We start from the raw sequence: 14,370 nt of genomic DNA, 5'->3' as shown, positions 1-14,370 counted from the left end.
ATCAACCAGTCCATGATGCTGGGCAAAAAAAGAAAAACAGGTTACGCCATTTAACAATATTGAACTCAGAGGTAGTTGCGTTATATTTTGTACAAAATGTCAGATAGTACGTGGCGTGTACTCTTGTAATATAGTGATGATATTTCTACGTATGACTTAACCAACGGGCCTATAGTTATGCATACAGTGAATTCAATGCGTTGGCTGGTCTCATGAGCTCGCAAACGTCTCAACATCTTTGCTAACTTTAGCCGATCTTTTCAGCTAGGTTAGCTCAGCTGTTCCGAGTTGCTGTGCGGCCGCCGAGCGGGTACCTGCTGTGTACACTACAAGATTGTTTCAGGATCATTGGACTAATATACTTGACAAAGATGGCTAACATTGGGGCAGTGGTAGACGCAACCAACGACGATGTTGTCGACAAACAGGGTTCAGGGGTTAACCTGCGTTCTCGACCGCACTCAATCGAGAAGGATAGCCAGGTGCGGGCTGTCAAAGTCTCTCTCCAGAGGGCATTGGGAACGTATGAGCCTGTTTTGACCTACCTACAGTCGGTCTTAATCTGGGAAAGACCTTTCCAGTGTGTGCTTGTATACACGGTGGTCAACGTGGTGTTCTGGTAAGTTGCATCAACATCACATGAACTTTAACGTCGTTTGATGTTAATGATGTTTTTTTGATTGAGATGCTTATTGAAATTGAAACTCAAAACGTCTTGTGTTTCGAGTTTCAATTCCAAGCGGCAAAACCTGCCACAGATTCGTTACCGACAGCGTTGACACATCTCAACCATGACAAGGCAGAGGGTTCAGTTGCCATTGCTATTTATAGATGAAAAAGAGACTGATGTACGTATTTGTAAACATCAAATGTGCAACCTAACTAATGTATATTAATCAGTCCTGTCGCAGTGCTACATTTGGCAATTTTGCTGCTGACATGGGTGTCATCTCATGATTGTTGTCTAGTGTGAATCATTATTCAATTAGGTTCCACATGATGTAGGCAACAAACATCCAAAAGATGTGCCCTTGTAACAATAAGGATATAAATACTAGTTTTATTTATTTATCTAGCACATTTTAAAATGGTGTTTACAAAGTTACAGCCAGAAAATTCTGCTTATCAGACGGTGAAATAGGTTCATCAAGGAGAGCCAACAATAGGAATTGTATTATTCTGTTACACAAATCAGTGGCCACTGCCCTCATTAGACAGATATTTCAGTAGTTAGAGTTAAAGACATTCAGAGTAACCCAGACTAATATGGAGTGACAGATAATGGAGAGGAAAGAGAATTGTATATTCAAATCCTAGCTGGAATCCAAGGGTTTGTGACCGTGGTAACATAATGAAACTGCCTTCATTGTGTATGCTTGGATTGTATTATGCTACCCCAAAATTTCTACCACACAGCCCCTAATATGCACTCCCTTGCCAAGGGCTAATTGGTCTGCTTATGCCAATAACTTATTTAACAAGGTAGCCTAATCTTATTAACACAACAATTGAAAGGAAAGGACCAATGCCAGGTTGTTTGTTGCACTGGATAACCTGTGAAGCCATGTCATCTTAAGTAGAACAACTCTTAGTTAGTGCAACTGTTCTAATATTGCATTCCAACATGAATGATACTAGGATACAGCTTCATAAAGATATGTATCTATGATGGAGTAAAGCAAAAGCATATGTACTAGATTTGTACACAATCTGCCGAATTGCTTACAGGTCAATGACCTACTTGAGATGAATCAGGATTCCGTCATGTGACTATGTGGCTCATTTTAAACCGGAGGCTATACACATGAATCCTCGTGAAATTCCATTCTCTAGATAAACTTCTTTTTGACTTCTTGAACCAATGGAAACATGTCTGTTCTCCATCAGGTCATTGGCGTGTTAAACATGTTTCAATCTACCCCCTCTAAATCTAAATCCACTTATTCTGCATGTGATATCCCCCTCATATATATCCTGCCACAGGCTAACAGATAGCAGGTTAGCATGCTGATATCCCTTTTGCACAATGAAATGAAATGTAGTTCCCACATTTGATTTCAAACTAAGCTTGTTGTACTTGTAAGATACACTCTAACAAACATTTCATGTAGTCTCTGACAACTGGCCCCAGAGGTACTTGGAGTACTCCACATTAACGTTAGGTTTGCTCTTCAACCCTCAGGTTCTTTGCCCTGACCTCCTTGCGTCTGCTTTTCCTGCTGGCTTCTGGCACGGCAGTGTTTGTCTGCCTGGATACCTGGAAGAACAAAATATGGCCGTTGATCAAAGGTGCAAAAATTGCTTCCCTTTGTGTTCTCCAGCTTTTGTGCTTTAAATATAACATGGGAGAAACTTGGATTTCCTATTTGTGACTTGTCATCTTTCGTTCACTAATTGCTGCAATACATGTTAACTAAGGTGTCAGTCAGCTCAGAGGTCTTTAACTTGCCACCAATTCAATAATTACTCTCACTAGTTACCATACTCAGGTTGCAAGCTTAACTCAAATAAAACATGCCATCTCAAAAAGCATTTTATCTCTCAAGAAAAAGAAACCTAGCTGGAGGGATTTTAGGCATGTTATTTTTCTAGCTTTAATGTATTTGTGGTTCTTGTCTCTTCCGCAGTGAGAAAAATGGATGAGATGGAAAATGAAAGGTATGTCGCTATTCATGCATTGGTATTTTCAATATTACCCCCACATAGTATTCATAACAATTAATTAACCATTATGGCTAACATTAATCGCAAAATTGTTTGAAAATGTCCTTTGTGGTGCTTTTTCATGTGAATGTGGACAGTAAACAGTTATCTTCTTCATTTATCAGTATGTGCAACATTCGATGAACTTGTATATTTGTATGTCGGATGCAATTCCAAGGCGCCATCTGAGCCTAAATGAAAATGAAAAGTGGGTCATGTTGGCATTACTGGCCGTCTCTTAAAGCTGGGGCCTGGTGCAGCCTGGGCTTCTGAGTGTGCCTGAACTGTGCCACCACATCGCAGAGGCCTGGGTCAGTGGAGCAGCCTGCACAGCCAGCATGGCCCAGTACAAACTTCTCAATCCTGGCAAGGTATAACCCTGTCTGATGCTTCACTCTCCATCACGTTGTCTCTGTAACCAACCTTTCAACATAACAAATGATACACTAGGAAGCTGACGAATGCATTTTTCTTTTGTGCTTCGATTCATCAGTTTTGCCTGCTGACCTGCACAGTGCTGGGCCTAGTGGCAATGGTGGGTCGCTACATTCCTGGACTGGTTCTGGCCTACTCTGCTGGTGAGTGCAGTAGTTAAGAGAGAGACAGAGTGCTCGCAGAGACATGGAAACTCTGGTGGCGGCTGCCCATGTTTAAAAATGTATGGGGGTTGAAACCAGAGCCTTGGGGGGCACCTTCTTCCAAGCTGGGGAGGGCTGCTTCTGAGAGGTGATTAAAGTTGGGATAAATTATACACATGGGCAAGGATGGGAGCTTGCTTGCTGATGGCTGAAGTAGCGCTAATCTTGTGACCGCCGGTGTTGACCATAGACGGTACGCGGACCAAACCCTGGCATGGCCCTCTGCTGTGACACCTCTTACGATCCCAGGCAGCTGGTGCAGCTTAACTGTTTCACGTCCCAGGCTTTCTATCAGGATATGGTACCAAGATGTGTTGGGTTGGATCCATACAATTGATCGATCAGTCAAGCCAATATTTACATAGTGCTTAACATGCAACAAAGCATTATAGTGTTTAACAAAGTTTACAACACAAGGTCAATAAATGCAATGATTTGGGACACCTAGCCGTTAGTATCAATTGGCTAATGTAAATTAAAAAAAAAACACATCTACAGTGGGGGATACCTTTTTCCACTAAATGGATGCAATGTGTTTCTATGTGGTCTCGTCCCTTTAGTGATGGGTGTTCTCCTCGCTCCGCTGGCCGCCTATCACAGGCTTCTGCAGCATGTGAGCGTGAGGCTAGAGCCAGTCCTGCAGCGGCTGGACTTCAGCGTCCGTGGATACATGATGTCTAAGCCTATTGATAATCAGTGTAAGTACTAGTCCTCAACCCATAAAAAAACCCATCTGGTCAGAATCACAATTAAATGTTTAGTACCTATATGTTGTACTTGAGGTGCAACATGGTTTTTATAGGATCTCGACTTTTGTCGTGCTTTGACAGTATTGTGTGTGTGTGTGTATGTGTGGCAGTCCTGAGAAGGTCTATCCGCGGTGCGGCCTCAGGAGATGCCAGTGACAGCGAGGAAGAGTTGGCTGCTTTCTGTCCATCGGTATGTTGTCTGAATATGCATTTTCAAAAAGTATTAACAATTGCTAGATCGACGAAACACACTCTTTCTAAACACATCAATAGGACACTGTACTAATGATGACGTCAATGTCCATTTATATTGACCAAAAGCATTGGGTCTTGCAAGTTTAATAAGGATTCCAAGTCTTTCTAAACTGATCTAAACCTGTATCCCGTATGTACATTTAACCAGAGATTCTTAATGTAATATCCATTATTATTATCTCTTATTAACCCAAGGGAAAATATCTTCAAATGCAAAGCTATAATGTAAATGCAATCAGTGAACTGTAGAACTGAGTTGACCTGTTTTTTTTGTTTGTTTCTATGATTCCGTCTGTAGTTTGATGATGCTGTTGTGGCCAGGGAGCTTGCGCTGACGGACTCTGAACACTCTGACGCTGAGGTGTCCTACACAGACAATGGAACGTTCAATCTATCTCGTGGCCAGACTCCACTCACAGAGGGCTCTGAAGGCAAGCACTTAATCATAGCACAAGTGTCTGATCAATGTGTTGTCATTGTGTTTGAGGAGCGACTCCTCCTGTCGTCTCTTGACGCCTTCCCCTCGTTTGTCTCTGTCCCGGCTCAGATTTCGACCGCCACAGCGACGCAGAGGAATCGTTTGCTCAGGACCTCCAGGACTTCCCCACCTTCAACCCGGACGCCACCCTGCTGGACGACGACGACGACACGAGCATCGGCCTGCCCAGCTTGGGCCTCTCCGAGCTGGCCAGCCACCGGGCCTCCCTGCCGGACATTGACTCGGACCAGGAGGACCTGGAGCTCTGTGCCGCCAACTTCAGGGACGAACTCGCCGGAGCGTTCGCCAGCAACATGATCCAGGCGGCGCTGGCTGGAGCCCTGCAGCCCCGGTCCCACGCTGGCCAGCGAGCCCGGGAAGGGCCGCCCCGGGCCAGGGCCCAGCGGAGCTACCGCAAGCAGTCGAGCTCGGAGCTGGACACGGACTGGGACGGGGAAGACTTTGAGATGCTGGATCAGTCCGAACTGAACCAGATGGATCCGGTGTCCGGAACCGGAAGTAGGCGGGGAGATCCCGGCCAGGTTTCCAACTACTTGTCCAATCTGCTGGGAAAACCACAGTAGTGGGTGTGTGTGTGTGTGTGTGTGTAGGGGGGAGGAGGTGACTTTATTTTCCAGCAGCCATGCTCCTGAGTGGCTTCATTTGATCACTGTGAAGTACAATTTTTTTATCTGTTTTACAACCTCTTTCTCATATTCTGGTATTTAAGTGTTTACTTCACTCCTCCTGTGAGTACATTTTTGTTGTAGGCTGAGCAATACTTTAATCCAACAAAGAAGTAAAGGAAATCTTAACCTCATTACATCAAAAACCAGCATTATTGAGACTATGTCCACTATGGTCATTTCAACATGCAAATGATGAGGCTGAAGAGAAAAGTTGACCGTCAGGAGATCTAAATTCACAGGGCTACATAACATGGGACCAAACATGACATTCCTTTTGGTTTGTGCTGACAAGCACCTTTTGAGTGACAGCTTGATATTGATCTACTTGCTGATATTAAATAGTTTGATATTTTCTATATTAGTTTTTGGTCAATCATGTTATGTAAGCATGGCAACAGAAGTCCTTGAGAGGACAAAGCAATCGTATAGTTACAACAACCGATCAATTATATAAAAAAGAACAGCAAGTTTAGCTTGGTTGCTGTTAACTTGACGTTGGAACCAAGTAGCATCTGTGTTTCGTATAAGCTACTCTTGAGATCCCCCTTTAACTTCTACTCTTAATATTTCTCATAATAGGAATCTCTCAATAGTTTTAGATCTACATTTTATTTTGCTGGTAGTCAGGACAATAATTTGGCTGCACATGTTAAGATACTGAAGATAATGCTATGTAGCAATGCTTAATAAGTTTATTTTATGCATCTTTCCTTCAAGGTGAAAAGCACTGCTTAGATTTTCTGTGATTTCAAGATGGAGGTTTTATTTTTAATTTTTTAACAAATGTTTTTACAGTTTGAACCACATGATTGATCAATGTAAAGTTACATAGATGAGTGTTTTGGTTTAACTGCAATACAAACAAAATCTCCTTGGATCTGTATTAAATCCAGAAAATGCTGTTTTTTTTCTGACATAGAAGAATTATGTTTACATTCAACCCTGTATTAAGTCTGATAGCCTTTTGATATAAGTGTGAGTATGTAAAGAGTGAATTCTGCTCCTGAAAGAGCACACGTGCGCAGTAAATATTTTCATGCTGGACTGTCTGACCTTATGACAGGCAAACTAGTTATATTGTGTATTCTTTATGTCATCAGAGTAACAATGGGAATGGTACCTCTTCATTCAAACTGAAACGAGCCACAGCTGTTGTCCTATTGAATATATCCACCAATCGGAATACTTGCAATCATGTTCTTCTATGTGCTTATTTCATGAAGGAACCCAATTGCTCAATTATTTTCTTATTTTCAAAAGAATATTGATAGGAAATTCAGTACAATAGAAACTAATTCCGAACACCCATTCACACACAGAATAGGCCATTGGGGAACAAAAGATATGGCAGTTATGATTAGAGTGGAAAGTTGCACATTATTGCTCAATGAAATTTTAATGAGCGATGATCAATGTTTAAAACATGTGCTGACTTTTGTAACTGGGTTTGATATTTTTTGATGTGCAACTCTTCGAAAAAAAATAAAATGTGCAACTCTGTTTTGTTTGTATAATTATTTAAATATAAAATAGGATATCACAATATCTTAACACGTTCTGTTCTCGGCGGAAGTTCATACGATATACCGGTACGCGTCATTTGACGCGTGTTGACGTATTGTTTTGACGCATATTTCGCGGGGATTTACAACGTTTTGAGTTTAGTTTTGGTGATATAGTGATGACAAAATGAGCAAAAAAGACAACAGTAAGTCAACATTTAATAAGATAGTTTACATTCTTCCTGTGTCATTGATATGCATATTCTTGTAACACGATTGACCATTTGAGATTTAAGTTATCGCTCTATTGTGTCTATGATTAGCCAGCTACCTGCTATCGTTAGTTCCATGAATCAAGAATATATGTTAACGTAAATTTGTCAAATTCAATAAAGTACTTTCTTTGTTACAGGCGTGGGAATCATTTTTGCATATTTGAATGAAAAGAACCGTCCTTATAGTGCAACAGATGTTTTCACCAATTTACAAAAACAGCATGGACTGGGGAAAACGGTAAGATTAATAATACGAATCGATAACAATGACGGCAGTTGCATTCACAACGCTAATGTTTCGGCGATGTCTGATTTCCTGTTCCTAGGCAGTAGTCAAAGCCATGGAGCAATTGGCGGTGGAAGGGAAGATTAAAGAAAAAGTATATGGCAAGCAAAAAATATATTTCGCCGACCAGGTTAGTCCCCCCAAATTCAACAATTAAACATATAGCTTACATAACGTATCCTTTATCGGAGTTTCGTGGCTACGTGCTTATTTTCTTCCCTGTACTTAAACTACGCCCGCAGAGCCAATTTACACAAGTGAATGATGCAGACCTGAAGGCCATGGATAACCAGATCTCAGGGCTCAGCACTCAAGTGCAGTCTATCAATCAGAGCTGCAGGCAGCTGGATGCAGGTGATGCCACGTACATTTGGTTTACATGCTGCATTTCACAGCAACAAAAAGTGTACATTTCCTTTTCATTTAATTTCATGCTTTCTAAATTGTTCTCGGAGAACATGGTTTGAGCAAACATTGATTACTATTTGTTTAGACTGCTCCAAGTAACCAAGGGGATTAATATATGTTTCATGGTTTAGATTGTTATTGGGGTAATTGTAAAACATAATCTATCTACAGAACTGAAAGTACTCCAAGGTTCATTGACAACAGAGGAACTGACATCAGAGATAAGGAAGCTGAAAGAGGACTGTTCTGGTTACCGGGTGCGTCTGCAGAAGATCCAATCAGCAACTAATCATATCCCACCAGAAGAGAAGGAGAAGGTGGGGAGACAGCATTACTCACCCCTCAAACCCGAACTTGGTAGAAAACAGAAAAATAACATCTTATAATTCACTAAACGAATTACTTCTAACTTCCAGGTTTACAAACAACGTGATGTATATGTGAAAGAGTGGAAAAAGAGAAAAAGACTGGTAATGTATATACTTATACCTAAAAGCCTTAATTAAAGGTGTATGGCTCAATTGTCCCTGAGCAAGCATACCATGGCTAGTCGGCATCAGTTTATAAATGTGTGCAAGTTAACGAAGGACTACATAATGAATATATGCTTAATAACAATTAAAAAAAATATTTCACATAAACTGACCCCCCCCCCCCAAAAAATGTTTTTTTCTAAATCTTAACTACTCCAAGTACACAATCATTTATTGTCCTTAATTAAAAAGCTTTTAAACTTTCTTTGTATAGGCATCAGACATGATGGATGCCATTCTGGAAGGATATCCCAAGAGCAAGAAGCAGTTTCTAGTGAGTCTAAAATTGTTCAGTAGATTCATGTATCAGAATATAGAGTATAAATCTGGGAGTATATTTAACAAGAAATTCCCCATTTTATAGGAGGAAGTTGGCGTTGAGACGGATGAAGATTCCAAAGTGGTTTTACCGACTACTTGAGACGGAAATCCTTTTCATTTATTTATCCGATATAGATGACCAGGATACAAAATTATATCCAAATGTACAAGGAGATTCATTTTATTTAAACGTCAACAATTTCCTTTCAATGAGTTTGTAAATAAAAATAAACATAAAATACAAAATACAATGTTTGTAAACATGTACATGCACACTTGAAATAACCTCTAGATAGGATTACAATTATTTTCAAGACAGAGTAAAAAGGCAACTAATTAAAGTAAAACATTAAAATTCTTACCGATTACAAAGTTTCAGTGTGAAAGAAGCAACCAACTGAGGTATGTACTCACTACTTAGGTAGTGTCCTTTAAAAAAAATAAGATCCCAGTGCAGTAAATCTGATACAAAGTTTTAAAATAAACAGCAAAATGTGTGTCAGCTATGGGTCTATTCCAGATTCAGCCCCATGTGATGTATTTTACTGATCCTAGAGAGTTGGTTGGCAATCCGAAAATGGCTATGCGATACTACGGCAATAATGGATTGGGTTTAATTCAATAAGAGGCAATCACGACTTTGGAAATTGTATACACTGCCATACATTACTCATGCTCAAACCCCAGTGTTGCCTTTTGATCTCTGGATTTAAAATACAATCACTTGCAATCCACATCAGTGGTGGTGAAAGCATTTATACAAAGGCAGTGAGCACTTTCAGTAAAGATGGCTTTTATGTTTCCCACACAATAAATTAAGTAAAATTGACAGAGGTACAATTGAACAAACTGACCGCTTACAAATTATTTGTATTTCTATTTGAGAAAATGAACTAGAAATGTAGGAAAAAAACATGTATCAAAACATTTGGCAACAGTTCACCAAGTTGGCAGGTAAAGTCGAGATTCTAATCAAAATAAAAAACTTGCACCAAACAGTGAAAATACAGCTGTATAGATTTCAAGTTGACAATTTTTAAATACATTTTCAGTAATTTGCTTTCTTATACAATTATAGGGTATAACAGACCTTCAAACTGGTCTTGGCTTAAAACTATACTTCAGCCTGGCTGAAGTATAATTTGAAAACATAGACACGAATCATAATGTATTTATAGGCAAAAGTGATCAAGTAAACAGAATTATTCTCAGCACAATGGATCACCCAGCACAGCGTTAACATTCATCTGCAGACATTGCTGCTGCATGGTCATCAGAAAATCAATTTCTCTGAGACATGTAATAATGTTGAATTAAATTAGGCACAATCACATGGACATGAGATTAGAGGGGAGATTTTGCTTTCAACAAAAACTTGAAGCTTCAGTTTCCCTCTAAACCTATTTGATATGTTATCTTGAACTGAGGAAAGTGTAATAGAAGTCCCGCCCCTTCCGGTAGAGCCCATGGGACCTATGAGATCGAAAAATATGAATGGGTTTCAATGGAGAGAAAGTAATTATTTTCTGGTCCACGTTTTTTATCTGCCCTCGATTACACATATGTTGTTTGTGGATTTAGATGATCATTTTTCATGTCAAGAGTTTGACCGTTTATTACGCAATTGTTCTTCAGTTAAAGGCTGTAGAGAAGACACAATGAGAAAGACTACTCATCTCGTATGTAACATCAAAACGGTCACACTCCCTGCGACTTGCGTGGACAAGACCGACAATCTCCCCATCGGCATAACTGAAGCCCTCCACATGCCCCGATTTATAATGGTTTTTAGCCCTTTCGATGCTTTTATTCTCCCCTTGGTAAAAAGCGGTGAAGTGGAACAGAGAGATCGCCATGTCTGTACCGGGGTTCCAAGTGTGGGTGGTGACGTATATCATTCCCGTCGAGATCAGCGAAGAGCTGTAGTTCACAAAGCGGCCTCACACTAAACCTAACATTATCAACCTCTTTGTGAATTTTTTTTGTTTTTTCTTTGCATGAAAAATTATCATTTATATCGACAAACAACATATGTGTAATCCAGGGCATATAAAGACTGGGACCAGAAAATAATTACTTCCTCGCCATTGAAACCCATTCATACTTTTCGATCTCATAGGTCCCATGGGCTCTACCGGAAGGGGCGTGACTTCACCACTCTATACTAAGGTGTGGCTCGATGATGGCCGGCTCCCTTAGAGATACGGCCGAATATATATATTTTGAAGTTCAGTCCAGAGGTTGTAAAAAGGATCAGTACAGCGGACTGTTGAGCTGTCGGAGAACGCCAACCACAAAATCTCTCAACGTCTGGAGGAAAGAAGTAGAGCAGACGTGGGTTAAATCAGAAGAACAAGCTCACCAGCTCCAAACAAGCTTGGTTTTCTTGCTGCCTGACTGTGGTACTTGCCTGTGGCTTGCAGTGCTCCTCAATCCAACCGAAGACACAGGCCGACAGCTCTTGGAAGCTGTTCACTGAGACGGAGCTGCTGAATGTCTGGAACAGCGAGTCCATGATGCTCTGGAAGATCCTGAACTTCACTTGGTCGGACACCTGCTCCTCCCCCTGCTGGGGGTTGTTCTGGTGGGCCTCCACTATCTGCTCGTAGTTACTGCAACAAATCAAGGGGCCCGCAGTTCAAAACCTCAGCTACGTATATGGCATGTTCCTTTAACATCGAAGCATCAAGAGATCAGAGACCTGGCCACGGCTGCAGAATCAGACCATGTCCACATTATGCCGGAAAATCTGGAAACACTATTTTCCCTTCCATCCCAGCGTTTTCCTGAAAGATGCTGGCCATCCACTGAATCGGAGTGTTTGAGGTAAGTTTGGTAATCCTAGGCGAATGCCCAGACCAACTTTAGCCAGTTGCTTATTGATTACGCATTGACACCAATGCCTAACCAATGTCCAAATCAATGTTTATTTATTTTTTCTGCATAGGCTCTTCCATGTTAACATTAAACACACACACACACACACACACACACACACACACACACACACACACACACACACACACACACACACACACACACACACACACACACTTGTGGTTCAATGTGCGAAGAGTGGTTTAGCCAAAAACGGTTTCTGTGAGGCCGCGCCATCTTACGTTTTCATTATCTTCAGCGCCATCACTTCCTTCCTCAGTGTGGACACTTCTTCTTCTTGCTTCTTCTTTTCTTTATGAAGAAACTGGATGTAGTCGATGGCTAGAAACCCAACCGCAAAAACAAAATGCATGGGTCTGAATACATGATAACCCAGGACCTTTATTCTGTTTTGTCAAGTGTATATAAAAAAAATATATATATTATATATATATATATATATATATATATATATATATATATATATATACACACACATCCAGTTATCTGTTATCCAGCTCAGAATCTAACAGGCTTGTCATTCCAAGCACACGTAGTAGTAGTAGTAGTAGTAGTAGTAGTAGTAGTAGAGTCCATGTAAAGTTGTACAATGAAGGAAAATCCTACTTTTCTGTAGTATGGTAGCCTTGCTGATTTTCTGTGCCCCCACTGCAAATTCTGATTGCTGCTGGCAGGTTGGTACTATAGACTGCAGGTCATCATAGCCTTTCTGGAAGCAATAGATAGATCCATGCATGATGATGAGAGCATAAACAAATTGTCTTGATTGATCACCTTTGGGCAGATGACATCCATGTATACCAACCTTAATGGCATCCCTTCGTTTCTGTTCAGCCTGTGTGTGTGCTTGTCGTCGTCTGTCTTTATACGAATCCTTATACGATGCCTCATGTCTGTAGTCACTGTCTTCATCATCTACATAGCAAAACTCCAATCAATATATTGACCAATCAATCAATATTATTAAAGGTAAGTACACAAGAGTTAATGAGGAAAATGAGTTGTAAATACATTTTATTTCTGTCACTAATCAAAAACACAATATCCCTACCTGTATTTGGTACTGAAGAGGCACTTGTGGAGCCGATGCTGTTTGCTCTGGAGACCAGACTACTCGTTAACGCGGTCTCGGTAAAGAAACCTGCATCAGAATCAGATGAATGTCAGGGTGATATCGTATTAAAACACACAATGCTTGACATAATATAACCTCAATGGAACTTGCAAGCACAACTCTGTCCTACGCATAATAAATGGAAAAAGCCTAAATTTACCATGGTCAAACCCGCTGTCACTGAATGCACCTTCGGTCTGTAGTGTCATCACGAGACAGTTGAAGATGTGGAATGAGAGAACATAAATAAAGAGGGTTGAGAGGCTAGTCAACAATAGGCAGTCAAACTTAAACTCCCACGGAGTGCTGTCCCAATTTGCTGAAGGTCATTAAAGGGAACACGTGGAAACATGCAACACACAAACAGGGTACGTCATTTATTTAGCCTAGTAGAAGAAAAAAAAAAAGAACAGGCTACACAAATAAATGGAAAGTCCCATAGACCCGAGTTTTTCAAATGAGGTTGATAAACCAATATGATCTACAAGTTGATAAACCAATATGAAATACGTTCACAAAGATTGAAACCATTGAGCAAAGCTAACATGAGTCGTGATTGTTTAACGTCCTGTCAACAAAGTAGATCCCAGGGTTTCACTTCCAAAGACATGGTGGAGCAGTCAGGTCCAAGTAAAAAACAACAGGTTGACAGCTAGGAGGTCGCCTTATATTTGCAAGTCAAATATACTTTCTTGTCGACAATGCGTTTTTCAAAAAGGGCACTGTTGTTATAAAAAAATAACACATGCAATATATGTGTTGCACTACCTTAGTAAATGTGTGCTAACGTTAGCCGCGTGGCTAAGAGAGTGAGTAGCCCGTCTGCTCCTTGCTGTTAATGTAAGGTTTCAGCGTATAGCCACGCAAAGCAACCATCTTAAACACAAAGCATCGATGTGTTGAGTTTGTTTCTTACTTTCCAACTTTCTTCTGGTGAAGTGATCGGATCGGTCATCATGTGTTAATAACAATAATGACGGCAGCTGCAGAATACTACTCACAACAACTCGCTCTACAAAGAAACTGGCAGTGATAGCCTTGGAGAAAGTGAGCGTAAGTGCTACCTCTACTGGACACAATGGGTGGAGGACTACCTTGGGGTTGTTTGAAATCACATGAGTGTTAAATGGCCTGGATGGGTGGACTGGGTGCTCAGAGAGCGTTCTCAGTTAAACAGATGTGTTTCGTTTATTTGTACAACATGGCTATTTGATTTAACTTCGAACAGTCACCAAACATTTATGTGCATTCCTATTTCAAACGCAAAGTGGGGCTGTCGGACAATCTTTTGCAGCACGTTATTTCACTTGACATGATATTACCTGACACATTTTTTACCTGACACTGTTTAAAATTCGAAATTACCTTATGACCTGACTATGGCTGTATGGACCATCTGAGCCCCTCCATGTCCAATCGAAATTCCCATGATAATTCCCATTGAATATAAATTATATTTAAGGTAATCTGGGACGAGTAGGCCTGCATTTCCATTTGTTTTCCCATCCTACCTAATTTGCT

General features: G+C 40.6%; 3 protein-coding genes across 3 annotated transcripts; 2 read left to right on the top strand and 1 right to left on the bottom strand.

The window, feature by feature from the left end:
* Positions 1–15: 15 nt before the first annotated feature.
* Positions 16–7,012, top strand: retreg3 (reticulophagy regulator family member 3). Its single transcript, XM_030345680.1, has 9 exons — positions 16–619; positions 2,183–2,289; positions 2,628–2,658; positions 2,948–3,074; positions 3,197–3,281; positions 3,902–4,039; positions 4,201–4,280; positions 4,644–4,776; positions 4,893–7,012. Exons 1-9 carry the CDS (start codon positions 372–374, stop codon positions 5,405–5,407), a joined length of 1,464 nt encoding a protein of 487 aa, XP_030201540.1. The 5' UTR covers positions 16–371; the 3' UTR covers positions 5,408–7,012.
* A 42-nt stretch (positions 7,013–7,054) lies between these two features.
* Positions 7,055–9,085, top strand: psmc3ip (PSMC3 interacting protein). The gene is made up of 8 exons (XM_030345729.1): positions 7,055–7,220; positions 7,427–7,527; positions 7,616–7,705; positions 7,818–7,929; positions 8,155–8,300; positions 8,400–8,453; positions 8,731–8,790; positions 8,881–9,085. The coding sequence occupies exons 1-8, from the start codon at positions 7,202–7,204 to the stop codon at positions 8,935–8,937; spliced, it is 639 nt and encodes a 212-aa protein (XP_030201589.1). The 5' UTR covers positions 7,055–7,201; the 3' UTR covers positions 8,938–9,085.
* mlx (MAX dimerization protein MLX) lies at positions 8,990–14,155 on the bottom strand. Its single transcript, XM_030345704.1, has 8 exons — positions 13,766–14,155; positions 13,010–13,046; positions 12,787–12,876; positions 12,541–12,650; positions 12,342–12,444; positions 11,957–12,056; positions 11,248–11,449; positions 8,990–11,147 (listed from the first exon to the last, which is right to left on the bottom strand). Exons 1-8 carry the CDS (start codon positions 13,805–13,807, stop codon positions 11,091–11,093), a joined length of 741 nt encoding a protein of 246 aa, XP_030201564.1. The 5' UTR covers positions 13,808–14,155; the 3' UTR covers positions 8,990–11,090.
* Between the last annotated feature and the right edge of the window lie 215 nt (positions 14,156–14,370).

The sequence above is a fragment of the Gadus morhua genome, chromosome 2 (genome assembly GCF_902167405.1).
Source record: "Gadus morhua chromosome 2, gadMor3.0, whole genome shotgun sequence".
Taxonomy (NCBI): Eukaryota; Metazoa; Chordata; class Actinopteri; order Gadiformes; family Gadidae; genus Gadus; species Gadus morhua.
This window is presented reverse-complemented; position numbering and strand designations above follow the sequence as displayed.